Genomic DNA, 26,481 nt, shown 5'->3' on the forward strand with positions numbered 1-26,481 from the left:
CCATCCACCCATCCACCTACCAATTCATCCATCCATCCCCATCCATCTATCCACCCACTCATCCATCCATGCATTCATCATCATCCATCTCCATCCATCCGTCTCCACCCGTCCACCCATCCACCTACTCATCTACCCACTCATCATCCATCTGCCTACCCATCCAGCCACCCATCCATTCTTCATCTGGATGGACAAATCTTCATTGACCACCAATTCTGTGGTGGGCAACAGCAGACAGAGATGCAGGAAACACAATCTCTGCTCTCAGAGAACATTCTTTCCAGGTACGAGAAGACATGGACATAAGCACCAGGTGAAGACGCCAGGACATGGCTGATCTGTGGTCCACATCCTGGTGGGGAAAACTGAGGGCCTGGGGACGTTGGTCTAATGAAGAGAAGACTGGGAGGAACTGGCATATGCTCCTGAGTGTTTGGTGCCCGCCATAATACCTGGGAGGGAGGAGGGAGGACAAGGGGTGAACACAGTGAAAATGTGGAGGGATCAGTGAAGTGGAGTGTAAGCCCAGCCATTGAAGGAATGTTTAGGTGAGGCACTAGAGAAGTCAGCTGGACACAATCAGGAGTGTAAGGGTTAAAGAAAGAGGAAAGAAACACAAAAAGCAGCCTTGGGGCTGACATATCTCTGGCCGGAGGGGAGGCACCTGTCTCAGGGCTAGCATGCCTCTGGTTGGGGAGGGGTTTGGAATGTTTCTGGTCAGAGAGGTTATCTGCGGTTTATGGTCATGCTGACCTTAGCCATTAGGCTGATGCCCTTTGGATATAGACAGTTTTTGATCAAGGTGAACTTAAAATGACAGTGCTTGTCCAAGATGGCAATACTCCTGCTCTGTCAAGGAGGCCACAGCTGCTGGTTGGCCACTTGGAATTCTGTTCGTGGAGACAGAAGACTTTAGGGTTTTGGGTCACAATATCTAGCGTGTGGCCATGGGAGAGGAAGGCGGGGGTAGGTTTGAGGTCAAGACCATTAAAGGAGAGCAGGCCACGGTTTTGGAGGGATCACCCACCGGGAAATGGAAATCACCAAGAGTCATAAGAGGAGGAGGAGGGGTGCTGGAGAGCTATGCAGTCCTTGAGGGGCGAGGGGGTGTCCATTTCCAGTTACAGCAAAGTCAAGGGGATGCTCAAAGTGTCGAGAAAAGAGTCAAACTCTGTAAAATATTTGAAGAGAGTTACTCTGAACCAAACCTGAATGATCATGGCCCAGGACGCAGCCCTTGGGAGGTGCTGAGAGAGAACATGTGTCCAAGGTGGTCACAGGGTACAGCTTCATTTTATCCATTTTAGGGAGACATGAGACTTCAATCTAACACATTTAAGAAATAAATTGGTTCAGAAGAGCAAGAGAACTAGAAGGCGGAGGGGTGGTGGGGGGGGTTTCCAGGTTATAGGTAAAAATTTTCTGGGTGACAATTGGTTCAGTTGATTTAAAAACCTGGGATCAATAGAAAGAAAATGTTTGGGTTAAGATAAAGGATTGTGGAAACCAAAGTTCTTATTTGCAGAGGAAGCCTTCAGGTGGCAGGCTTCAGAGAGAATAGATTGTAAAATATTTCTTATCAGACTAAAGTCTGTGTTGATGTTAATTTCTTATCAGACTAAAGTCTGAGCGATAATGATGCAAATCTGACACCCACTTCCCACCATGGCCCGAACCAGTCTTTCAGGTTACATTTTAAGAGTGCCCTGGCAGAGGAGGAAGTCCATTCAGATGGTTGGGGGGGCCTCAGCATTTTATTTTTGGTTTACAAAAAGTTTAGGATACGGGACGTTGCTCATGGCTGATCATGAGTTCGAGAGTGGGAGGGTTTGGAGGAACTGGGGATGGGGGAAGGTGTCTGAGAAGCTGATATACAGAGCTGTCTGGGGCAAGGGGTGGCCTGGGGGACTCGAACTCTCCATACAGAGGGAGAAGCAGCATAATGAGCTTCATCCTGGAGTCTACAGTGGCAGACAGTGGGGGAGGGAGTGACAGTCAGGGAGTATGCCAGCAGAGGAGGCAGCTGAGGATGGTCTTACTCAGACCCTCCCTAGTGCTGGGAGCTGGGAAACGGTTGGTTTTGCCCAAGCACGTGGGGTCTCACTTGTCTGCAGGCGATAGTGGCTAGCTGAGGATAGCGGAGGCTCATTGCCCTAGGCCAAGTAGGAAAACTGCCTCACCCAGGAGGTCACACCCTCCCCCACAACCCAGTGCCCCATTGATTCAGGGAGGGAGAGGAGGCACAAAATGGTCCTGGCCTCAAGGCAGGGACAGCCGTGAGGTACAGTGCTCCTGAGCTCCCCTTCATCCAACCAGGCTGAAGCAGTCACAGCCCTGCTCAGCTTTCTGTACCGGCTCTCTACCCCCACTCTCCTTTCCTAGGAGCACCCCCTCCATAATCACCTCCATAGGAATTCCATCTCAGCTCTGCCTCCAGGAAACCTGACCCAAGACAGAGGTTGTTGCAAGGGCAGAGGCCACAGGCATCCACACCAGCCTCTGTTCGTTCAGTCTCTGAGGGGCCCAATGCTCCCCATGCACTCCTCCTTAAAGCCTCCTCGACCCTGGGGTCTGCAGGCCAATTCCTCGGGGTGCCTTCCCTTGTTCTGGCTGCCGCTCTGCTTCCTTTACAAGCTCCTTCTCGCACCCTCATGCTGGCTCCCTCCAGAGAGCTCCATCCCCTTCCCACTCTGCCTTTGTGGGTGGTCCCCAGATCTCTGTCTCCTCTGCCCTGGACCCCTCTGTCCCCGACTGCCAGATCTATGGAGTTCAATGCCCCAGGAGGGCTCCACATCTATCCCACGGGGACCTGGACTCGCATCTTCCTTCTGAGCGTGCTCTCCCCGGAGAGCTAGCATTGGAATTGGCCCTGCCACCTTCTGGTCTCCCCGAGTGGAAACCTGGCTGTCAGTCTGGACTCGTCACCAAATTCTGTCCCTTCCACCTTCACATGGCCTCTCCATCTTCACTGCCTCGGTGTCTCTATCTCGTCCCCATCACTGTCGCCTCTCCTCTGGCGGAGAGCACCAGTATTCCCACTGGTCTCTGCTTTTCCTCGAATGCATCTCTGTGTAAATCTCCCCTCCGGATCACTCTGTGATTTCCACTGCTCTGGGTGGAATCCTCTTTCCAGCGGCATTTCAGTCCCCTGGAGCTGCCTCTCTCCTCACCACCGCCTTGTGCTTCTGCACTGAGCTCCAGCCAGACCGCCTGCCTGCAGCCACCTGGTGCTACCTGTCCCTGTGTGCTTCCTGCCTTTGCCTGGAGAGAATAATCATCCATAGTCCAAACTCAAGGACAAAAACAAACTGCTCTTTGGCTGTAGTGGCAGGAAAGCCCCAATCAGTCAGTGACAATGCTGCATGCTTCCAAAAGCCAGCCAGTCAGGGACAGCCCCATACTACAGAACAGGCCCAGGCAGCAAGAACCTGTGTCCCTGAAGTCAGGCTGCACACTCTCGCTTCTGAAAGCCGGACAGTCCTCCATGCCAGGCTTCTCAAGAGACTCAATTTGTTTTGCTCTGAGAGATGGTCCTATAGCACAGTTCCCCTTTGCTCTAGTAAGCAAGATACTCCGCTTCAGCGCTGGCCAGCCTCACAATCCATTCTCACCAAGGCCGACGGCCCTCCTCTGGGCTCCTGCAGGGCCACATCTGTCTCTGTTCACACACCTTCCCCTCACCACTTAGAGACATGGGCTGGCATGGAGGGGAAGCAGGGGTGAGAAATAAACTTTCAGTCCTAGAGGAGGAGCCCAAGAGAAGAGCAATGCCCTGACCTGGAGTCCCTGCTATGCGCCTGGCACCCATACTGATTACATCAACCCCTGTGATTTTTTAAAAGATGTACTGATTTGAACTGTATAATGCATACGAGGGAGGGTATGAAATATCTACAATGTAAAAGTAAGGAAAAATTCACGCCTGCGTGCCCACCACCTAGTGAAGAAATACAACCTGGACACCACTTTGGAAGCCTGTCTGTGTCCACCCATTGCATCCTCCCTCCTTCCGCAGCCCAGGTATCACTCATCCCAACCTTTAGCTGTCCCCTGCTTTTTTTTAAGTTTCACTGCCTGGGTGTGTAACCTCGCATACAATATTGCTTAGTTATCTGGGAAACCGGGCTGTATAAGAAAACAGCTCCTGGCCGGGCGCGGTGGCTCAAGCCTGTAATCCCAGCACTTTGGGAGGCCGACACGGGCGGATCACGAGGTCAGGAGATCGAGACCATCCTGGCGAACACGGTGAAACCCCGTCTCTACTAAAAAATACAAAAAAACTAGCCGGGCGAGGTGGCGGGCGCCTGTAATCCCAGCCACTTGGGAGGCTGAGGCAGGAGAATGGCGTGAACCCAGGAGGCGGAGCTTGCAGTGAGCTGAGATCCGGCCACTGCACTCCAGCCTGGGCGACAGAGCGAGACTCCTTCTCAAAAAAAAAAAGAAAGAAAAGAAAACGGCTCCTAGGACCCCACACCACTGTAAGATGCAGGATCCCCAAAGACTCTGCTCCCAGTCTGGCTTCCATTTCCTGTGGGTTTATAAAGGGCCTTTCTGAAGACACTGGGACAGGATTCACAGAGCTGGAACATTTTGCAGTGAGGATCACATTCCAGATGACCAGCAGGGACATGCTTATGGGGGGATGGGCCAATTTGGACTGTCCCCTTCTAAGCCCACCAAGAGCTACCTGTAGCTCTCAGGAGTGGGATCAGGGCAAAACATGTATGTGGGGTAAAACGGGTGACCTCTGATTCTAGGCACCAGGAGATGGAGAGAAGAGCAGGAACGCGGGAACACACGGGGAAGACAGGCACAGGTGAGAATCTAGGCCAGGCTCACCTGGCCATTCTGTCCTGAGGCTTAAAAACATGCAATGATGGCAATGACAGATTTGATCTGTCTCTGGAGTCACTTTGCATGAGGTCATTCTCCCTCCACCACCCTCCTGGGGGGTTCCTTTACCTCCTCTCCCCCATACATCCCATACTGGGAACTTGTGCTTCCAGCTGAGATGCAGTAACAGACTGACTCTACCCTTTTGCCTGAAACAACTCAACAGCTGGAAAAAAATAAATGAAACGATGGCTCTGAAAATACTGGAAAAACAGCAAAGGACAGCAGCAGATAACCTTGATTCCAAGCACCTGAAATCTTCTCTGGACCAACACAAGATACAATTTAAATGTAAATTAGGGTAGGCCCAGGGGCCCATGCCTGTAATCCCAGCACTTTAGGGGACCAAGACAGGAGGGTTGCTTGAGCCCAGGAGTTGGAGAACAGCCTGGACAACATAGGGAGACCTAACTTCTGCAACAAATTTCAAAAATTAGCTGGGCGTGGTGGCACGCATCTGTAGTCCCAGTTACATGGGAGGCGGAGGCGGGAGGATCGCTTTAGCCCAGGAGGTCGAGGCTGCAGTGAGCCATAATCGTGCCACTCTACTCCAGCCTGGATGACAGAGACCCTATCCCCCCCACCCCCCGCAAAAAAAAAAAAAAAAAAGAAAAAAAAAAAAAAAAAATTTTTCCCAAAATGCCCAGGCTCCCTTCACCCTCTTCGTCATTGTTCCTCCAGTTGGAAATTTCTCCCTCCCCAGGCAAAATCCTGCCCACCCTTGGAGGCCTCTTCAGATCATTCTTGCCAGATGAGCTCCCCTTGTCCCTTCTCTGAGCCTAAAGGGGCCCAGCTGCCGTCTGTCTCCCTCCTTCCCCTTGTTTCCCGCGCTACCTCTAGGGCACTTCCCAACACGCTGGCCAAAAGGCCCCAACGAGCGGACTACGCTGACTTTGGTTCTGGATTTCCTAGAGTGTAGCGAGTTGGAGAAAAGCGCGCGAAGCCCTGCCTTGCAGCAGGCGCAAGAGCAGGCTCTCGGGACGCGCGCTGGGGCAGGGGCTCCGGGACGTAGGGGGACGCCTGCGCGGCCCTGCGTTCCCAGGACAACCTGGCCTGCGCTCACCCGCGGCCAGGCGCTCCGCGGAGGGCAGAAGCGGGCTGGGCCAGGTTCCTCAGCGCAGTCTTAACCCAGCTACGGCACCGGGCACGCAAGAGTCGGCGTCAGTGCGCGTGAAGCCGGAGCATTATCAGGCTCAGCCAGACGCAGCCCAGTTCCTGGGCTTTCCGCTCTTTTTGCGGGGCAGAGGGGGAAAGAGGCCTCGAGCAGTTAGGCCTCCCGGCTCCGGGCTCTGAGTGAGGCCTGGTCTCTCCTTCCTCCCGGCCACCCTCATTCTCCAATTGTATCCCCTGCCCGGGTCCGCAGCCTCTGTCCGCGGCGTGGTTGCCTGGGAAACGCATGCGCCTGCGCAGGGCTTCCTGGGCTCTGGAGTCCGCCGGCGGCCTCGCCGCGGCCGGCCGCGCACGGAGCAACTACAATTCCCAGGAGACCGCGCGGTGGGCGGGGAGGGGGTAGTGGGCGGGGCATCGACTGGCTGGGTCTCTCCGCGCAGCGCCAGTCGCAGAGAAAGATGGCGTCGCGGAGGCTGGGGTCGTTTCTGCGCGGGCTCCCGGCGCTGGTACTGCTGCTGCTGGTCTTAGTTGGGCCCTGGCCCACTGCGAGCCACGGAGGCAAGTACTCTCGGGAGAAGAACCAGCCCGAGCCGCCCCCGAAACGCGAGTCCGGGGAGGAGTTCCGCATGGAGAAGCTGAACCAGCTGTGGGAGAAGGCTCAGCGGGTGAGCGCGACCCGGGGGCGGCGGCCGTGGTTGGGGGCAGTGGAGCGGGGCCCGGGAGTCGGAGGCGGGGGGAGTCGCAGCCGGGGCGCCTGTGCCCCACGCGCCCTGTACTTGGCACAGCCTCCCCCAAGTGTCAAGTGGGGCGCCCCGACCCCTTCTGCAGCAGGAAAGGTACCCGTGCCGGCGGCGACGCCGTGTGGAGCAGGTTGCGGCCGGCACCCCGAGGGTCAGTGTCGCCCTCCCCAGCCTGGGCGGCCTGCTGACCGGAGCGTAGGGGCAGAACCAGCTAGATCACAGGTCTCCTGCCTCCCGAGCCTTTGCCGCTTCCCTCAACCTTATCTCCCTATGTGGGGAAACAAGAAAAATCTTGTTTCCCCACATAGGGAGATAATGTTGGGTAGACAGGCGTGAACAGGGAGAGAAGGAATCCCAGGAGCAAGACCGTGCTTGTTCATTTGAGCGAGAAATGAGGAGGTGAGGAGATGGGATCGGTTTAGAGCACATAAAACGCGACCTTAGGAATGCTGAAAGTCAGTCTTAACAGGGCGCTTACCTGACCACCTTCATTTGAGAGATGAAGGTACGGAGGCCCGAGGGGAAAGGGCACCCCCAAGGTGGCTCGGCCAGTGGGGCCCCCTGGGACAACAGCTTCCTAATTGGTGCTTGACCCTAGGCCAGCTGCTCTCTTCATGAAGATGCGGTTGCTTCATTTGTTAGGTGTTCCTGAAATGGGTGTTTTCGAACCATGCCCACCATCTGGGCGTCAGTATCTCACCTCAAATGCAGGAGTCAGATTAGATCTCTGTCTCAGTATTCCAGTTCTAAGCATTCCTGAGCCTTTGAGAGGAAAAGTAAATGATTTGTAGAATAAGAAGGAACTTTTGGAACGAAAAGGGAGGAAAGAAACAGATGGGGGAGGGACAGACGGTTATAAGACTGCTTGCGGATGGGGATTGACGCCTGGGCATCAGCTCCACAGGCCCTTTCTGAGCTGCTCCTGGGACCAGCAGTCAATGTTCAGCCTGCGGAGGTGGGAGAATGCTCTGGGCTGGAGCGGCAGGGCGGCTTCTTGGAGGAAGGGATTCTGGAGGAGCTGGGGACAGGGCTGGGTTTGGATGTGATGATGGCCTCCCAGCAGCAGGGAACAGGTGTGACCAGCAGCTGGGGTGCAGCGCTGCCTCCCCGTGCCCGCTGCACTGGGCATCTGTTGAGTGGGTGGAGTCCCCCCTCCCCATGAGGAATGGGGAGCCCGAAAGAGACTCCCTGACCCCCTGACGGATTGGAGGTGGCGCTAAGGAAGTGCACTGGGGCCCAGGAACCCCAGCGGCTCCCTTTGCTTTTGGGTCCTGGCCCAAGTCTTCCACCTGCCCTGTAGGGCCGCCCTGGTGCACCCCACCTTACCTGCAGCCACCTCCAGCTGGTCCTCAGTGTTTGTCAGCCCAGGGCGCCTGCAGTGATATGCCTGCCCTCGGGCTGCCCATGCACCGTCCCTGTGCCCCTGTCCCCCGGTGCTGGGTGCTCGCCTGACTGGTTTCAGTTTTGGGTCTGGTCTTGTCTCCTGAACCTCCCCTGAGGTTCACTGGGCACCGTGGTAGGGCAAGCTGCTCACCTCCACTTTGGACTGAGCCTTGGACTAGATGGTCTTTCTGGTCCCTTTAAGTCCTGAAGTTCTAGTTGCGTGGACAAGTCTTTTTTGCTGAACAGAATGTGAAGTTCTTTGAGGGTGTGGGTGTTTTGGAGGGATTTTGTGTTTCTTCCCCCCCTTGCAGAGAGCCTGGTCCTCTGGCAGGCAGGCCTGCAGAGCCCATTCATCTTGATTTTCCTTCCAGATAATGGAAGCTTGAAGGCCGGCGGTGCTGCGAGGGTATTGTATCCCGGAGCCAGGCGTGCAGGCGTCAGACCCATCCTGGTCTTTTTGAGGTTATCAGTGGCGGTGGCGCATGGCAGGTGGTCTTCGTGCTGTGGCTCTTGCTGCCGAGCGTGCTACGGCCTAGGGTGGTCAGGAGGCAGGAGGAGCCATAGTCAGTTCGAACGTAGGGGCAGAGAATTGTTTGTGCAAACAGCCACTCCAGTTGGCTTCCTACCCCACCCGACTTGCCACTCTAGGTGGGTATCAGATGGAGACAGGGTCTTGAGTCGCCACCTGGAAGATAACTGAGGTAAGGGCTGCTTTTTCAGAGAAGCACATCCCCCCCGGCTCTGCAGCCGCTGCTCTCAGCCTCCTGTGACCTGCGCTCAGCAGCCAGGACGGTCTTGTCCTTTCTTTGGTTTGCTTCGTGAAAACATCGCATCCCTGTTTTCTGCATGTAAAGCCGTGTCCTGGCATATAGGATTGCTTAATGTGTCAGTAGGCGTAGGGTGAAGGGAGCGTCTCAGGAAACCTTTGCCTTTGATGGGCTTGGGCTGTGAGACCTGCCTTGAGGCACAGATAGGGGTGGGTGCCACCAAGAAGACGCCGAGACCCGCTTTCATCCGGTGAGACCCGGCCAGGAGGTTGCTGCTTCATCCTGTCCAGCGCCCGTGAACTCTCCCGGTTCCTCTTTCACAGGCGGGCTCCGCTGTGTTGCAAGACTCCTAAGCAGAGGCTGTCCCTGGAGCTTTGGCGGTCGGAGTCGGAGGGCGTGCAGAGCCCTTGTGCTTGCAGATGCCTTCAGGGGATTCTGCCTCTTCAGAGCTCTGTGTGTTGTGTTGATGCTGAGGAGTAAACTCCAGGGTCCGCATGGTCCAGCTGCGGTGTGCTCAGGGACACACTCGTGTACCTCTTGGCCTGGGCTGCATGGTGCTGTGAGCTTGGAGTCTTTGGCCGTACGTAGGTCCTTAGTTGTTTTTTTTTTTTTGACAGAGTCTTGCTCTGTCGCCCAGGCTGGGGTGCAGTGGCGCAATCTCAGCTCACTGCAACCTCCACCTCCCAGGTTCAAGCCATTCTCGTGCCTCCGCCTCCTGAGTAGCTGGGATTACGGGCATGCGCCACCGTGCCCGGCTGATTTTTTTATTTTTAGTAGAGATGGGGTTTCGCCATGTTGGCCAGGCTGGTCTCGAACTCCTGGGCTCAAGTGATCCTCCTGCTTCTGCCTCCTAAAGTGCTGGGATTACAGGCATAATCCCAGGAGGCACCGCACCCGGGCAGTCCTTAGTTCTGGCATGAATGGTGACTGTGATGAGAGTGTGTGAAGAATCTTGTTCACAGAGGTCTGATGAGTGGAAACTGAGGTCTGCAGAGAGGAGTCCTCAGAGCCCCACCCCATCTCTCAAGCGTTCTCTCTGGCTTGAGAGGGGCCTCTGAGGATGGGCCAGCTGGTGACCTCCACGGGCACCTAGGACTCACCAGACCAATGCATGACCTCACAGCAGCTCAAGGCGGGTACGGTTGTCCACGGAGCTCAGGTGAAGGAGCTGGGACACGATGGCTAGGCTGGGACAGTGCACTGCCCCCTGCCGTGGTGAGATAGGTGCAGCATGCCAGGAAGCCTTGGTCGCCTGCTCCTCAGGGTGGACCTGCTCCTCAGGGTGGGTGCCTTGCAGTCTGGTGTGGGCACTCAGGTGGACGCTGGGAGGATGGCACGTGCCCTCTGAAGAGGTGGTCCATTGATGGTCCTGGTTGCATTGGAACCTGCCCAGCCTGAACTGTGCTATATGTGCAGGTTGACACCAGTGGCTTAGCTGTTGACCCTGGCCTGGGTTTCCTGGGGCATCAAATAGCAGTAGCAGGTTGCTGGAAAGTTCCGGAATGCTCTGCTGGCACGCAGGTTTGTGCTGTGTGGGGGAGGGCCGCTGCTGAGGTCCCGAGCAGTGCTGGGCCCTTGGGTCTGGTCAGGAGGACCCGGTCGGCTCTGCTTGTGTCTGAGGACACAGGACCAGTGTCGTTTGTTCAGCTGAGCTGGCTTTCTTCCCTGCATGCATTCCCTGGTTGTTGATGATTTGCCTCACTGCTTCATGTTTGACAGGTTCTTTTCTGCATTTGGTTTCCACAAGGTAGTTCTAACTTGATGCATTAACATTTAACTTGAGAGAGGTGAAGGAATCCAGACGTGGGGTCTGGGGCTCTGCACATGACTTGCTGGTCTTCCTCTGCACAGAGCCGGGGCTGCTTTCTGTGGCGGTCACCAGGCTGGCCCCTTCTGCGCTGAGCACTGGCAGCCGCATATCAAGGGAAAGGGAGCTGGCTTTTGGGAGACATGTGGTGTGAAATTTAGACCCCCTGTTGCCTGAGAGTTGGGGAATCAGAAGGAGAAAGTGACTTTCCCCTGTGGGTTGCAGATTTTACAGCGCACAGAGCACCTGCCCTTGATTCTCTAGCATCCTGGGGAGGCAGACAGGAGTCCAGTGAGGACCGCAGGTTACCGGGATTGGCGCCTGGCTGTGAGCCTGCCAGGATGGGCCCAGGGCTTCAGCAGCCCGGGGTCTTCAGCTCCGCTTTCCAGTGGGCAGCCCACGGGCAGTCATGGGATACCTGCGTCCTCTCCCCTGCAGCCAAAGAGGGCAGACCCGGGGCCCCTCAGGGCCAGCACACACTCGAGAGCGTGGGCCAGGATTGCCCGCCCCAGGGTGCTGCTTCTGGCTTGGAGCATCGCTGTGGGCCTGGCATCTCGGGCCCTCCCGGGCAGTGCAGCGCGGTAGGTAAGATGCCTGTCGGGTAGCAGCAGCCACGGGGAAGCAGAGATAAAAGCAGACCTGTTCCTCCAGAAGTTTGGGTCACAAACAAGATAGGCAGGTGTGGGCTCCCCTTCCTCCTGAGGTGCAGACTGCCCCTTCTCAGAGTTCAGCATCACTCAGGTGCCTCTTTGTCCCGGGTCCTGCTGCTGGGGACGCTCAGATCAGACTTCAGGCCTCCTAGGGCCTTCCAGTGGGCGCTGCAGCGAATGTCCGGGGCACAGAGGGGCATGGGGTGGAGCTCTGGGGAGAAGGGGCTGGTGAGTGGGGCTGGCTGGGGAAGAGGCACGCAGGTAGGGGTGTGTCGGAGGCCGCCAGGGAAAGGGTTTTCAGGTCGGGACAATCCTGGAAAGCAGCCCCTGTAGAGATGGGGGCGCAGAGCATCTACCAGGAGGGCCCAGACAAAAGACTGCCTGGGACCACCGACCAAGGGTTAGAGAACCTTCTAGAGAATTAGAAGCTTTTCTCTGCCCTAGGCCCTGCCATTCGTTTTGTGCCTACGGTTTGCTCTCTTTTTACCGTTGGGGGACTTGGCTCAGTGATCTGGGTTTGTCTCTAAGTAAATTTTAAACTCTGGAGGGTGGGGCCTGTGTGGCTAGGGCGGCCACAGAGTCAGGCTGGGCTTCTGAGAGGAGAGAGGAAGGAGCTGACAGCCCCAGCACCCAGCTGGCGACAGGGCCTGTGGTCAGGGGTCTCCTTCCTCCTAGGCCCAACACAGACTGAGCTGCAGGGAGCAGGATGGGCTCAGTCTAGATACGGGCAGAGCGAGGCGAGGAGGTTCAGAGTGTGGGGTGTGCCAGACACCCAGAATTGGCTTCGTGCGAGTCTTGAAAGAAACGTGTGCCCCCGTGCAGTGCAGGCCTGGGGGCCGGGCCTCCTGAGGCTTCGGGCTGCACGGTGGTGTGGGCTGCGGGACACTGGGAAGGCAGCCGGCTCGCGACACTTCCTGGGGATGTTCACTGTTTTGTATAAACTTTGTGGAACACACACACTTTGGATACTAGCTTGTGTTGTATTTATGTTAGAAAATAGCTAATGAGGTATAGATTAAAGGTTAATATTTCAAACCCCTGAGGGAAAACAGACTGTATTGAAACACGCATGATCAGAGACAGGCGTTGGGTGATGGGCCTCTGGAGCTCAGAAGCCGGAGCTGGGGTTCCCTCCTAGAACCACGGGCAGCTCGTGGGGACCAGCCCCAGGGGAATGTGAGAATGCACGTGCCCAGGGAAGGGAACCCTCCTGAGAGCTGAGAGGTTTGGGGATCTGCCCTGCACAGTGCCGAGCGCTTCCTTTGCTGCGGGACTCCACAGAGCCTTTAATGTGCTGGTGTCACGACAGGCATGCGGCCTAGCCTCCCCAGACAGCACCCTGGCTCCGTGAACCCTGATGCCACCTCGTGACACGTTCTGGTTCACACAGCTGGGCTACTCTGCTCTGCACAGAAGAGGCTTTTCTTCCCTGAAGGGCTCGCCGGGCCAGCCCTGAGGCCAGCATCGATGAGAGCTGGCCGGTGGGTTTCGTTCTGCTGCTTGCCTTGGCCACCTGGCATTCTGGCCCAGTCATTCTGACACGGGGACACTCTTGGCCTCAATCCTGTCTTTACAACCAAAAAGCAGTGTGCCCAGCGGTCACCTCCCTTCCTTCCTTCCCTCACCCAGGGTCCCAGAGCTGGGAGGGAGGGGTGGGATGAAGGAAGCGTGGCCTGCCCTGCGGAGGGGTGTGAGGGAAGGTCCTCAGCCTCAGTGCGCCAGCTCGTTCCAGGGCCCTGCCTGTGTGGTCTGTGCCCCCAGGTAAGTGAGAGGGTGACAGATTCCTGCTCCAGAAGGATCTGGGGCTGTGTGAGAACCATCACAGCAAGACACTTCTGATCATGGAACACTTGAGAGGTGGCGACGAAGGGTCTTTGGGAAATGAAGATGGGGCAAATCTGAGATTACAGTGATTTTTTAAAAAGAACTTTTGGGTGTCTGTGCCGTTGCAGTGGTGTCTGCAGTGGAATGGTAATGCAGTGGTATGTTCTTCCTGCCCTGTTTATCCAGGTGCCCGATGACTGTCCCCAGGTGCTAGGGTGGGAAGGGTGGGGTGTCTTCTTACAGCCGGCCAGGAATGGGCAGCCGCCGCCGGTGGGCAGCCCCCGATGGACTTGGGGTTTCCAGATCACGTATACAGACAGGCCTAGAGACTGATGTCCATGCTGCGTTTTTGTCAAAACCTGTGGGGTTTGAATCCTGCTGACAGTGACCCTGACTCCACCTCCTCCTGTTCTCCCAGAACCTCCCAGTGGCCAGCCTCCTCCGAGGTCAGTTTCCAGCTGTGTCCTGGTCCATCCTGCTTGTGGCTCACAGTCCCCTCCCCTTCATTCGCAGCTACATCTTCCTCCCGTGAGGCTGGCCGAGCTCCACGCTGATCTGAAGATACAGGAGAGGGACGAACTCGCCTGGAAGAAACTAAAGCTTGACGGCTTGGACAAAGATGGGGAGAAGGAAGCGAGACTCATACGCAACCTCAATGGTCTGTTTGTTTATTTCCTGATGCAGGTCGTGTATCCCTCTTCCTAAATGCTTGAGAGTGGCAGTGTTTTGGATGTCGGATTTTGTTTTTGGATTTGGGAATATTTGCATTATGCTTAATCTGGATATCCAAAATGAGCCTTTCCCCTGAGCATCCCAAGTGCCCAGAAAGCTTAGGATTTGGGTTGGGGGGCTCACCCTCGTGAGGGAGGTGGCCACTGGCCTCAGTGGTTGTGGGGAGGCTCACCCTCATGAGGATGGTGGCCACTCGCCTCAGTGCCGTGGGCTACGCCTCTGACTCCTTGGCTCTTGGCCAAGCGTCCCATTAGGTGCAGCCTACGGGGAGCTCCTCCGAGCGCAGATGTGCCCTTGGCCGTGGTCTCGGCTCCTTTGCTGTCACAAGTGCCATTGGCACGCCGGAGGGAGGACCAGGGCCGGGGCACTGGGCACAGGAAGGGGCCAGAGGACAGCAGGAGGCTCTGTCTCCCAGAGGAGGAAGGAGGTCTGCCCTGGCGTCTTGAAGTTCGGGACATATTCCAGATGTTGTCAGAATAGCTTTCTAAGAGTCAGAACGGACACTTAGTTGTGATGCAGTTAGTGAGCCCCTTGTCCCTGTGGTGTTCAAGAAGAAGCAGGACAGTCGCCTGCTTGGTACCAGCGTACAGAAGGCAGGTGTGTCCTCGGAGCCAGGAGGGTTTTAAATGACAGAGTTGCAGCTGTTCCTTTTGGACCCCTCTCCTCCGCCATCCTCCTTCACCACAGGCCCGTCGGCAGGGCACTGGCAGACAGGACCCACACCAGGTGGGCCTGTGGGACTGGGCTTGGGGCTGCTCCAGGGAGTCGCGTGCTCAGCCGCCTGCTGTCAGCTACGTGCAGCAGCCACAGGAGCTGTTGCGCCTCCACCCAACTGCTGCCCCTGGGCCTGACCCCAGGCACCCCTTTCCCAGTCCCCTCCCTGGCTGCTCCCTGTGTGACCTGGACCCCCCACCTCCATTTCCTCCTCCTGTCTCACGGGACAGTGGTTGTGAACCAAGTGGGACACCCCACTGAGGGTAGCCCCAGAGCCCTGGCCGTGTCTGGAGCCTGCTGGAGCCCTGCTTTCCCACGCACTGGTGGCCGCCGGCATTGCAGCGCCCGGGTTGTCTCTGGTAAGGAGAGGAGGTGTCTACGGAGTTCCTTCGTTAGGCCTGGTGCTCTGACACCCACTCCTCAAAACTCTGTCATCCCGTTTGACAGGCTCAGAGAGGGTCATTTGTCTGGAGTTGCAGAGCCAAGTAGTGCAGCAAAGATTGGGAGCCAGGGTTTTCTGACTCCTGAGCAGGTAGTCTGTTCCCAGCCACCCCTCTTCTCCCATCAGCAGACATCAGCAGACATGTCATGTGACTGCGCCTGGGTTAAAGGCAGAGGGCTGGCTTCATTTTTGCTGGTTTATGCCACCATGTTCAAGAGTCTGGGCGGGATATAAGCCCAGACATGGCGGCAGGGACTGCCTGGGGAACAGAGACATGGCTGAAACAATTCGGGATGGTTGCATCCCCACCAGTGTGTCTAGAGGGCCATTCCCAAGGGCCGGGAAAGAGCCTGTCCTGGAGGTGCCCCGCAGGGAGAAGGGACTGGCTATGCAGCAGGGCAGCATTTCAGGGCCTGGAGGAGACGGAGGAGCTTGCAGGGGGCACAGAAGTGGGCTAAGGACCTGCTCCCTCCTGCGGGCCAGCCGGTGTCCTTGCAGAGTGGCCAGGTCTGTGGCCCAAGTGGAGCTGTCTTGTTTTCCGCCATTGCCGAGTGACCTGGCAGAAGACTTAGTGGGACTCTAGGAGCCGGTGTCCCAGAAGCAGACCGTGCCCACACTCAGGAGAGAGGCTCGTCCTGGCCAGCTGCCCGCCATCTTCTGGGTGTGGCCCCTGAACCCCCAAGGTCCCCCGTGCCATTATCAAGGCTGATACCACACCTGGGGGACCAGCCATAGCCAGGTGTGCCTGGGCAGCACACCTTGTAGGCTTGCCCTTGGCACTGCCCATGCTGAGGTCCGCCCTGAGACAGACAGGCCACGCTCTGCTCTGCTCTGGGGTTCGCGGCTGTCCTCACCCCCGCCATGCCCCGAGGGCCACTTCACTGCCCAGGCAGGGAGTGCGGGGCGGCGTCTGTCTTCCACACGCAGGGAGTGTGGGGCCATGTTCGTCCTCCCCAGAAGCTCTAAGGGCTGGATGCTCCTGAGGCCGCCTCCAGCTTCAGTGTTCTGTGACTCCATTCCATGCAGAACCCAGCACCTCCAGAATCCAGAACTTTCCATGGTCCCTGCTGCTGATCACAGCCTTGGGCACTCTGCCTTTTGGTGGGGTCTGACCAGCCACTTTGGGCTCTGGCTGAGGGTTTTTGGCTCCAACTAGGAGGGCGTGGGCCAGGCTAGCCTCAGAGCCCCAGGACGTGGCCCACCCTCGCTGTCTTCCTCTCGGGCTCGGGGTGCATAGCCTGGGGGTGTGCAGTGAGCTGCACTACTGAGCAGTGGCTGGACTCGGGGGGCTGGGCAGGACAGCCTTCACAGGCAGGTCCAGCACCAGCTTCTAAGGCCAGGAGACATCCAGGCCACTTTTTAAAAAATTTTGTGTATTTATGTATGTATTTATTTCATTTATTTTCTCTTCCCCCACAGCCAGTATTATTTATTGAATTGTTTATTTATTTTAAAAGACGGGGTCTCACTTTGCTGCCCCGGCCGGTCTTGAACTCCTGGGTTCAGACGGCCCTCCTGCCTTGGCCCCCCAAAGTGCTGGGATCACAGGCATGAGCCACCACACCTGGCCTAAAACAGTTACTTCACGTATAAATTCCCTGCCATGGAAGACAGGCCCAGCATGTTGCGCTTTGAAGCGTGCATCTGTAGGACCGTGCCCAGCACTAGCAGCTCTTGACTGCTGCCAGGAGAGACGGCTTTCCTCAGGGACAAGACCACAGGCCGGTTTTTCATGCTTAGAGGATAGAACAAAGGAGCACATGCTGCGCGTGGCCTTGAGACCCCCATGACCCAGGCTTCTGGACGGAGTGAGACAGGAGGGATCTGAGGCCAGGGTGGTGGTGATGAGAAAGGAGGCCTGAGGCTTCTGGCGTGTCCCTGGGGCAGGGACACTCCCCAGGGCTGGCAGTGACAGAGGATGGACCTTTGGGAGAGGTGTGGGGGTGGGACCTGCTGAGCCCGGGGCGTGTAGAGGCCCCGCTGGGAGTGATTCTGTCCAGTAGGGTCACGGGTGAAGGCCCAGAGGAGGCGCTGGGGTCCGGAGTCACCACCTGGGTGAAGAGGTCCTCGGAGTGAGGGGACGTGTGAGGCGAAGGGAGGCTCCATGCCCAGGGTCTTGGGAGAGGCCCACACGGGGCCCTCAGCCCGGAGGGGTAGGCAGGACCCCATTCTGTGGGAGGCGGGGGCTCTGGGATAATTCCCCGGTCCCCAGGAAAGGGCGGGCAGGCAAGCCCACCACCAGCTAAGGAGGCAGGCGGGTTTGCATTGGCCCCAGATTCCAGGAGACCTAGTAGAGGGCCTGTGGCACAGCGCCACAGCGCAGGGCTTGAAAGTGGGCACTGGGGCCTCGGGAGAGCCTCTGTCTGTGGAGGCCAAGACCAGCCCCGGGCTCTGCTCTCATGTCCCAGGTGCCAGACTCGTCCACAGCTGAGTCCTGTCAGCACCAGGGCCTGCTTTGAGCGCCTGCGTTCATATCGTGTTGGTGGCAGTGTGTGGTGACAGACACAGCCCACAGATTCTGAGTACCCCTCGGGGAAGTGGGGCTAGGGGAGCATTGTGTGGGCAGATCCTAGAGGGCTCCCCGAGTGACTGGGCCACAGCACCCTGCAGACTCATTACTCCTCCTGGCTGCTACCGTAACTTTTTGTTACAAGCTGCTGACACTGACGTTTCTCCTTTAGAAACTGTTTTTCCTTCCAATAAAAAGAAGATGGTGGGCCGTTAGGAAGCCCCATCACCCTGCACACTCTGCAGGTGGCCTCTGCCCTGTGAGCCTTAGAGTTTTTGCTGTATGGCAACAGGTGAGGCTGCAAATTTTGCTTTTGAAAATCTGTGCAACTGGTTTGCAAAGATGGGCCAATCGGTTACCACTCTTACAGCCCAGCCCACCAGCCGCTTCCGACAGCTGCGTCTCAAGGGGACACAGCTTGATGGAGGACTCCAGCCAGCGTGTCCCTGGTAGGAAAGAGGGAGGTCCTGGGGGCGTCCCGTGAGTCGCCGGACCCATTTCTAAGCGCTGGGAGACCACAGCCCCCACGCTTGGGTACATTCTTGTTCTTGCCATATCTCCAGTGGTCGTCCAGGAAACTGATGAAAGGAAACTCCTGGAAAATGAGAGGCAAATCTGTCTCACCGACTCTGACAACCCAGATTGTTGGCTGTTGACTGGTTTTCACAGGAAACCATATCAAATGGAACCTCCCCTCTCTCCTAGTCATCTTGGCCAAGTATGGTCTGGACGGGAAGAAGGACGCTCGGCAGGTGACCAGCAACTCCCTCAGTGGCACCCAGGAAGACGGGCTGGACGATCCCAGGCTGGAAAAGCTGTGGCACAAGGTACTCCCCGGCTGTTTCCGTGCTGTGCGGAGTCGGTGCTGTTGTGTGAGTGTTGAGGCGGGGGCTGTGCGGGAGCAGTCTCTGCTCTGCGTGGGAGCCGGGCTTTGCGGAAGTCTCGGGAAGACAGCGGCTTCCTAAGGAGGCCATTCCACTGTCTTTCTGGGAATATTTTTAGCTTTCCCGTTTAGAAAATCCCTTGCTCTTTGAGTAAAGGAGCACTGTTTGGCCTGCAGCTGTCAGACCTTCAGCTCTGCTCATGTGAGGTTACGGGATCGTGACATAGCACAGGCTGAATTGTGTACTCTGTGTCGGATTTTTAATTTCGTGAGTGGTGCTGTGAACGTGCTTCTGTGATTAGGAAAGGGCCCTCGTGTGTGGGGCTGGGCTTTCACCCAGTGCCTGGGAAGGGTGTGGGGTGTTGGTGCGGGGCCGGGCACTGGGACCCAGCAGGGCTGGTGGGCTGTGGCGGGGTGTTCACCTGCTTCAGCGCCCCCATTTCCAGCGGCTGCTGCTCCAGAACAGTTTCTCTGGATCACATTGATTTGGGGCCAACAACTGGACTCCTTGTACCAGCCCGGTCGCAGCTCATTGTCCTTGGCCAGGAAAGATGGAGTCGGTAGAAGGGGGCGGAGAGGGGGAGAGGGTCTCATGTGGCCGCCCTGGATGTGTGCGATCCACGTCACCCCGTAGCCGGGAGGCAGGTAGGATGACGATGAACGGGCTGGCAGAGGTCCCCCTAGAAAGATGGCCTTGCTGTCCTTACCACCCACAGCCGGGAGAGCCAGGCAAGTCTGGGGCCACTGGGATGCTGCCCTGTTCCCCTCCTTGGGATCTTCTGCTCCCCACCCCAGCCACTTCAGTAGCTGTCCCCCATTGAGCCTGGACATGTCCAGGAGAAGGGTGGTTGCCTGCCGGCAGCTCTTTTCCAGTTTGTTTTTTGTTTACCTGCCCTACCCAGCCTAATAGAGGCTCAGGAGGGTCGTCGAGAGGCCAAGAACCGGGCCCGACACTCACGTAGACAAGGGCCTGCCTGGCCATGAGGAGTAGTCGGCTGAAGAGCGGCCCCAGCCACACGAGCCCACGGCGGGTTTCACTCCAGGCCTTGTTTCCCTCTTAGGCAAAGACCTCTGGGAAATTCTCCAGCGAAGAGCTGGACAAGCTCTGGCGGGAGTTGCTGCATCACAAAGAGAAAGTTCACGAGTACAATGTCCTGCTGGAGACCCTGAGCAGGACTGAAGGTGCCCCCTGCCCCCACCCCATCCTGCCCCCTGCCCCTCTTGCCCCCACCCCCTCCTGCCCCCTGCCCCTCCTGCACCTGGGCAGCCTCGGCTCCCCCCGGGACACGGCAGGGGTGGGGACGCGGCCCCGGACGCCCTGTCCCAGGGTTCTACCGGACTTGTGAGTCGGGAGGTTGCTGTGCGGGCGGGGCTGGCTCTGAGAGTCACCCGCCTGCATTGGATGAACCGAGTCTCACCAGCACCTGCCCCCACCATGGGCACAGCTGCCGCCTTTGCCCGACCTGTGCTTCGCTGATGGTCCTTCGTTCTGGACTCGTGACCCCCCCAAATGTGTGCCTTTCCCACCCTGCAAAGTTGGAGTAAAATGGAGGGTGACCCAGCTGACCAGTCAGCCCTCTGGACCTGGTGCCCCAGCCGTCACCGCCAGGCTCCACTTGGTGCATGTGTCCCGGCGTCTCACCTGGAAAGGAAGCTGTGCCAACGGTCGTTTCTGCGGCGCTGCAAGACCGCGGGATGGGGACATTTTTGGCCAGAAATGAGAACGAATTTGAGCTCCCCAGCAGTGGGCATTCTAGACAGTGCTCCAGGCGGGCAGGGCGAGGACTCCCAGCCTCATGGTGTCCTGCCTTCGGTTTTACAGAAATTCACGAGAACGTCATCAGCCCCTTGGACCTGAGCGACATCAAGGGCAACGTCCTGCACAGCAGACATGCGGAGCTGAAGGAGAAGCTGCGCAGCATCAACCAGGGCCTGGAGCGCCTGCGCAGGGTCAGCCACCAGGGCTACAGCACTGAGGCCGGTGAGCGTCTGCCGGGGCTGTCGGCTCCGAGGGTAGGGCTGTCTCTGGTTGTGTTTTGGGGACAAGCAGGCAGGTGCTCAGAGTGATGGGCACCTGGGCCTGTGGACGCAGCCAAGAGCCTTGGTGCGCTGTCTACCCAGCGGTGGCCACGGGCGTCGCTCCCAGGAGCTGCTCCATGAAGGTCACTTGCCGTCCCCAGCCTTGTTCCTGGAGACTGGCAGAGAGCAGTGGCGGCGGCGGGCCTGGGGGCAACCCCTCCCCGCATCTCCCCAGCCTCAGCAGCACAGCCCCTCCGTTGCTGCTGTTAGTCAAGAACAGAGACCGCTTGTCAGGCACAGCTCTGTCTCCATGTCATTCCACCCGCACTGTCAGTCAGTCCCTCTCAGCCCGGCAGGGGCAAGACGCCCGCTGAGGCCACAGAGCTTGTGGCTCCACCTCAGCGGCTTGGTCTTGGTCTCACTCCACTGCAGGCCCTCAGTGGCCAGGCTCGGCACTGCTGCTGCTTGCCCAGGACCCAGGACAGAGCCTTGTGCGGGGTTTACCAGAAGCCTGCCGGCCTCACTCACACAGCTTCCGATTCTGTGGCTCATCCTCCACGTGCACACTGAGCGCCAGCTGTGTGCCAGGCCGTGCTGTAGGCTCGAGGCAGCAGCCGCCAGGAGATGGCATCTGTGCCCTCATGGTGATAAGACAGCAGGGCTGGTCTCTGTCCCCGCTGCCAGGCAGAGCCACCGCCTGCTCTCCAGGGTGGGACCTGCAAGGTCTGGCCGGAGGCAGCCTCCAGCACAGTAGTCGAATGTGTCCACGTGGGCCCAGGGCCCCTCGGTTGGCTCTGCGGCCGTCACCTGTGTGCCCTTGGGCAAGACCCCTCACCACCCACCCCCAAACCCAGGCTCCCTTAGCCTGACCTGGTGCTGGTGACTCTGTCAGCCATAGGCTTTTGGCCATAGTGGTGAGGGCTGGACCGCCTGAGCAGGAAGGGGTCAGCAGAGGAGGGAGCAGGAGCCACTGTTGTGGGGCTCCCTGGGCAGGCGGCTCTGGACTGCTCACTCCTGGATGGAGAGAGGTGACGGCCCCAGCATCTCTCACTACATCCCTTCGTGAGCACCAGGGTCCGGGAGCCGACTCAGTTTGTTTGGCTCTTCCTAGGAGCTCGAAGGGAAACGGCCTGTGCCTGCCTCTGGACCTAGCTAAACTTGCACACCCCCCACCTGAGGTCCTGAGCAGCCTCTGCACACGGGCCATGTCCACCCTCCGCCACCTGCTTCAGAGGCAGCCAGGGTGGGCTGTGGCGCTTCCCAGGCTCTGATGGAGGCAGGTGTTTCTGGACACAAAGGAGAAGCAGTTGCTTGGCCGAGGGGACAGGGAAGCCACTTTTCAGTGCACGCACGTGTGTTTCACACACATGCAGGTCACGCCTGCACACCCTCATAGGCTCCCTGCACACTCCGCGCGGTTCCCGCGGGGCTGGCTGGGCTGTGCACCCCGGGCGCCGCTGAGGCCGCTCTCGCTCCTCCCCTGCAGAGTTCGAGGAGCCCAGGGTGATTGACCTGTGGGACCTGGCGCAGTCCGCCAACCTCACCGACAAGGAGCTGGAGGCGCTCCGGGTAAGGAAACGCAGCCTCTCTCCTTTCGAGCTGTCTCATGTGGTGAAGATTCTCTTGCAGTTTCTTCCTTAACCACTCGGCGAACCTGCCTGCGTTTTCCTTCTCATCTGCGTGGGACCTCGTGTTTCAGGGGCGAGGCCGGGCTTTGGAAGGAGGGGCTTTGGTTCTTTTGTCAGTGTTCACCTCTGAGGTGGCCTTGGTGCAGGTCCTGTGGATGGTCAGCAATTGGTCAGGACCCAGCCACAGTCTTGGGGGAGGGGACCAAGGACTACTGGGATCATTTGGGGATGTCACCGCTTCCTGTGATGGAGGCCTAGGCAGGGAAGGAGACCACCTCAGGTGGCAGGGGGCTCCTGGGGCGTGTGGCTTGCCAGATCATTCTGAGGGTGGAGAAATCAGCTCGGTGAGCACCCAGCAGGGCTCTGAGGAGCGAGGAGTCCAGCAGGGGGTCCCTGGGTGGGCAGTGCCAGGCACAGTACCAGGCCATGAGTTCACCCAAGGTCCCCAGCTGGTGTCTGTCGTCAGTGAGGTGGGCGTGGTCCTGCCCTCATAGGGCTTGGGACTTCCCTGGCCCCAGGAAGGGCCCTTAGCACCTCCCCCAGAAAGGGGTCAGGAGCTTTCCTCCGGGGCTAGGACACCTTAGCTGGGCACAGGCATATGCATGGGGCTTGGCAGGTGGGGCCACATGGAGGGCCCTGGGTCTGGAGTGTGGGATCAAGGCAGGGCAGGGCGCCTACAGGAGCAGAGACAGAGCTACAGCCCAGCAGAACTGGAGCCCAGACAGGCTGGGGACAGGGTGCAGAGGCAGCCACCACAGAAGCACAACCCCTGGACATGAAGTCCGGCCAGGAACGAGCTGGAGGCCCCCTGGATTCAGGAGGGGTGCCATTTGCAGAGAGAGGGAAGGGGTCGGCTTAGGACTGCTGAGGAGGTGCAGGCTGGGACCTGCTGCTGGTGTGATGGCCTCCCAGCTGCCGCCTCATTGTCCTATGTCACCGCAAGGCCTGTGCCACCCCGGGTACGGCGCTGTCCCTTGGCGTCCTTGCAGTTCACCCGGGACAAGATGGCATGGCGAGCACAGGGAGGGAAGAGTCACCTGTGGAAACCTTGTTCCAGGAGGAGCTCAAGCACTTTGAAGCCAAAATCGAGAAGCACAACCACTACCAGAAACAACTGGAGATCGCACACGAGAAGCTGAGGCATGCAGAGAGCGTGGGTGACGGCGAGCGTGTGAGCCGCAGCCGTGAGAAGCACGCCCTGCTGGAGGGGCGGACCAAGGAGCTGGGCTACACGGTGCGCGCGGGTTCGGGAACTAGGGAGGCCACAGATCCCCTGCAGAAAAGATGGGGCCGCCCACTTGCAGCTCAGGGTCTCCCATAGGCAGGATGTGGGCCCCACGCCGTTGTCTTGCCTGTCCGAGTTGAACCCCAGAGCCACAGTGTGTGGGGCACTGCAGGCCACAGCAGCCGTGCTAGGAGAGCTCCGTGGGCTTCTAGTGCAGTCCCCTGACCCTCAGGTGTGAGCACAGGCCCTGGCAGGCCACTGCCTCGTCCTCTCCTGTGACCAGGATGGGGCATAACCTGGATGCCCACAGCCAGCCCATAAGTCAGGGCACTTTCCAGCCCTCGAGACAGGCGAGCCCCCTTCCCCACAGCCCCGGGATATGAGGAGAAGAGGGGCAGATCCCAGGAGAAGCCGAAGCCAGCAGCACGGCCTTGCCACAGAGGCACAGAAAACCCTGGAAGCTCATGCCAGTTCTTTCTGGAGGGAGCTGGGGTTCAGGATCCCCATCTGTGCCTTTTAAACTTTGAGCTGCAGGCATGTGTTACCGATTCCAAAATAGGAAAGGCCTAAAAAATAAACCAAGGCAGAAGTTCTGATAGAAGAGGGTGGTGTGGGTCTGCCTGGCAGAACGTGCAGGAGAGCAGCCTGCGGCCCCACCCGTGGGCAGGAGCTCAGGTCCAGGGTGAGCACCACCATGTGGGGGTTTGCAGGGCGCTCCCCCGAGACGCGGGGATGGAATGCTAGCATGCGCCTAGTTTCACCTGACCATGGCAAAGCTCGGTGTTGGTTAGGAAAGCCATGTGGCGCTGCCTGAGGCACCCACACCGTTGGGGCGGAGGTCAGAGGGCGGCTGAGAGGAGGGACCTTTGGCGAGTTATTCACCCTGAGCCACGGGCTCCTATGTGGAGAGGGAGGTGGTGCCCGTGAGCAGGGTTTTGTGAGAATCTGGGGAGAGCTACAGTGACCCTGGCCCGGGCTGGGCTGACACAGCACCTGCTGCCACTGCGGTGGTATCTGTGGGGATGCTCTGGGCCATTGTGATGTGAGGAGCTGGAGGTCTCTCTCCTTCCCTCCCAGGTAGCCCTGAGGAGGAAGGCATCTTTCCCACAGCCCTGTCCCAGTCTCTCCGGTCATTGCTTTTAAAAACAACACCGTGGGGCTGGGCAGTGGCTCACACCTGTAATCCCAGCACTTTGGGAGGTCGAGGTGGGTGGATCGTCTGAGCTTAGGAGTTCAAGACCAGCCTGGGCAACATGGTGGACCCCCATCTTTACCAAAAACAAAAAATTAGCCAGGCGTGGTGGTGGGCACCTGTCGTCCTAACTACATGGGAGGCTGAGATGGGAGGATCACTTGAGCCTGGGAAGCAGAGATTTCAGTGACCTGAGATCATGCCACTGGACTCCAGCCTGGGTGACAGAGCGAGACCCTATCCATATTAAATAAATAACACTATGGGCTGATCACAGAGACCCTGAGCTTTCGGCTCTTAGCATTCTTTGGTGGGATTTCCTAGTTAGGGCTGAGCTGCTCTTGTGATTTGAGCATTTCTGGACGGGCGTGGAATTGGGAAGTCAGATGCACAGGGCTTGTGCCTTTTCCTTTTGGATCACACGTCTCCTGACGTGAGGCTGAGCTCACAGAGCCGGCCTCGAGGTGCGCTCTCCCCAGCTGATGAGTCGTTTCTGTGCACAGGTGAAGAAGCATCTCCAGGACCTTTCCAGCAGGATCTCCAGAGCTCGGCACAACGAACTCTGAAGGCGTCAGGGAACCCGGCCCAGCAGGGGAGAGGCCAGCGTGAAGGACCTGGGCTCTTGGCCATGGCATTTCCGTGGACAGCCTGCCGTGAGGGTGGCTGGGGCTGGCACAGGTGTCGCGGCAGGAAGGATTGTTTGCGGTGACTGTAGCCGCTGCTGTCACAACACAGGACTTGGTGGTGGCCGCGTCTGGGTCTGAGATGGGGCCGGCTCTGACTGAGGGGTCGGCCTCCACTCAGCATCAGCGTGGCAGTCACCACCCCAGTGAGGACCTCGATGTCCAGCTGCCGTCGGGTCTAACAGTCTTCTTCTTAAAGAACACGGTTTACCTAAAAAAATCTTACACATCTGCCACTGGAAATACTGTGTACAAAGTCCTTAAAAAATATAGTGCAGTATTTAAACCAGATGCTTGTCAGCTGGTCACTAAGTGTCCTGGTGGCTCAGGCCGGAGCCAGTGCTTGTGAAGGGATCGCGTCATAGCCAGCTTCCCCTCTGGGCCCCCCGGGCCTTCGCAGCCAGACTCCTTTTCCCGTGAGACGGCCCGGCCTGATTGAAAGCAAAGAGCGCTGGAGTTGAGTTTGGGGGAAGATGGCAGAGAGGAGCGAGTGGTTCCGTGGACAGTCAGAGACTGTGGCCTGGGGGCAGCATCTTTCAACTCTCACCTCTGCAGCTCAGGGGCCTGGGGAGACCCCAGCAAACCTGCAGGGCCTCCACGTCCCTAAGTGTGCTGTGTAAATGCCCCATCTCACAGGGGTAGGGACAGCCACGGAGGCCTTCTGCTGACCGTAGCTGAGGGGCCGGCCATTGCTCCTGTCCGGGTCCGAGCACGGTTCCCATGTTTGAGCCTGGAAGAGGCTCCATCCGGCGTCTTGTGTTTTGGCTGCAGCTGTGTCTTGGCTTGACTGTTGAGATCTGCCAAACACGGACATCCGCTTAGTGGTCATTTCTAAGAAAGGTCAAGGCTAGAAGCAGCATGTCAGGAGTTGGCGCATCAGGGTGGGAGGGGCACCAGGGTGCGGCGTGTGAGTGCCTGCTCCTACGTGGACTCCGGGGAAGGTGGCCTTATCCCTGGCCCGGTGGCGCCGGCCCCAGCAGTGGCCCTGTGTCTCCCCTCAGCACAGGAGCCTCGCCAGGCCCCCCCACGGTGCCCGCCACACTGTCCATCTCAGGCAGGGCTGGGGTGACCGTCCACTCAGATGTGGCCTCTGAGGCCCAGAGAAGCACTGTCTGCCAGGATCTCGACGTTGGTCCCATCAGGGCTCCAAGCTCCAGGGCAGGAACCCACGTGCAGAGCACAGCCCTGGGGCCTTCACAGTCTTGGGGGCGGGGGTGCAAGGTCTGGGGTGGGGCTGGGCCTAGGACGCAGCGAGTCATGGAGGTCCCTTGGCTCAG

At 58.3% G+C, this 26,481-nt stretch overlaps 1 protein-coding gene across 1 annotated transcript; it reads left to right on the plus strand.

Moving 5' to 3' along the window:
* The first annotated feature begins 6,325 nt into the window (after nucleotides 1-6,325).
* LRPAP1 (LDL receptor related protein associated protein 1) lies at nucleotides 6,326-25,493 on the plus strand. The gene is made up of 8 exons (XM_023206826.1): nucleotides 6,326-6,671; nucleotides 13,691-13,835; nucleotides 18,280-18,401; nucleotides 19,519-19,639; nucleotides 20,280-20,438; nucleotides 21,963-22,045; nucleotides 23,162-23,338; nucleotides 25,025-25,493. The coding sequence occupies exons 1-8, from the start codon at nucleotides 6,465-6,467 to the stop codon at nucleotides 25,085-25,087; spliced, it is 1,077 nt and encodes a 358-aa protein (XP_023062594.1). The 5' UTR covers nucleotides 6,326-6,464; the 3' UTR covers nucleotides 25,088-25,493.
* Nucleotides 25,494-26,481: the final 988 nt, after the last annotated feature.

Source organism: Piliocolobus tephrosceles, chromosome 3 (genome assembly GCF_002776525.5).
Source record: "Piliocolobus tephrosceles isolate RC106 chromosome 3, ASM277652v3, whole genome shotgun sequence".
Lineage (NCBI taxonomy): Eukaryota > Metazoa > Chordata > Mammalia > Primates > Cercopithecidae > Piliocolobus > Piliocolobus tephrosceles.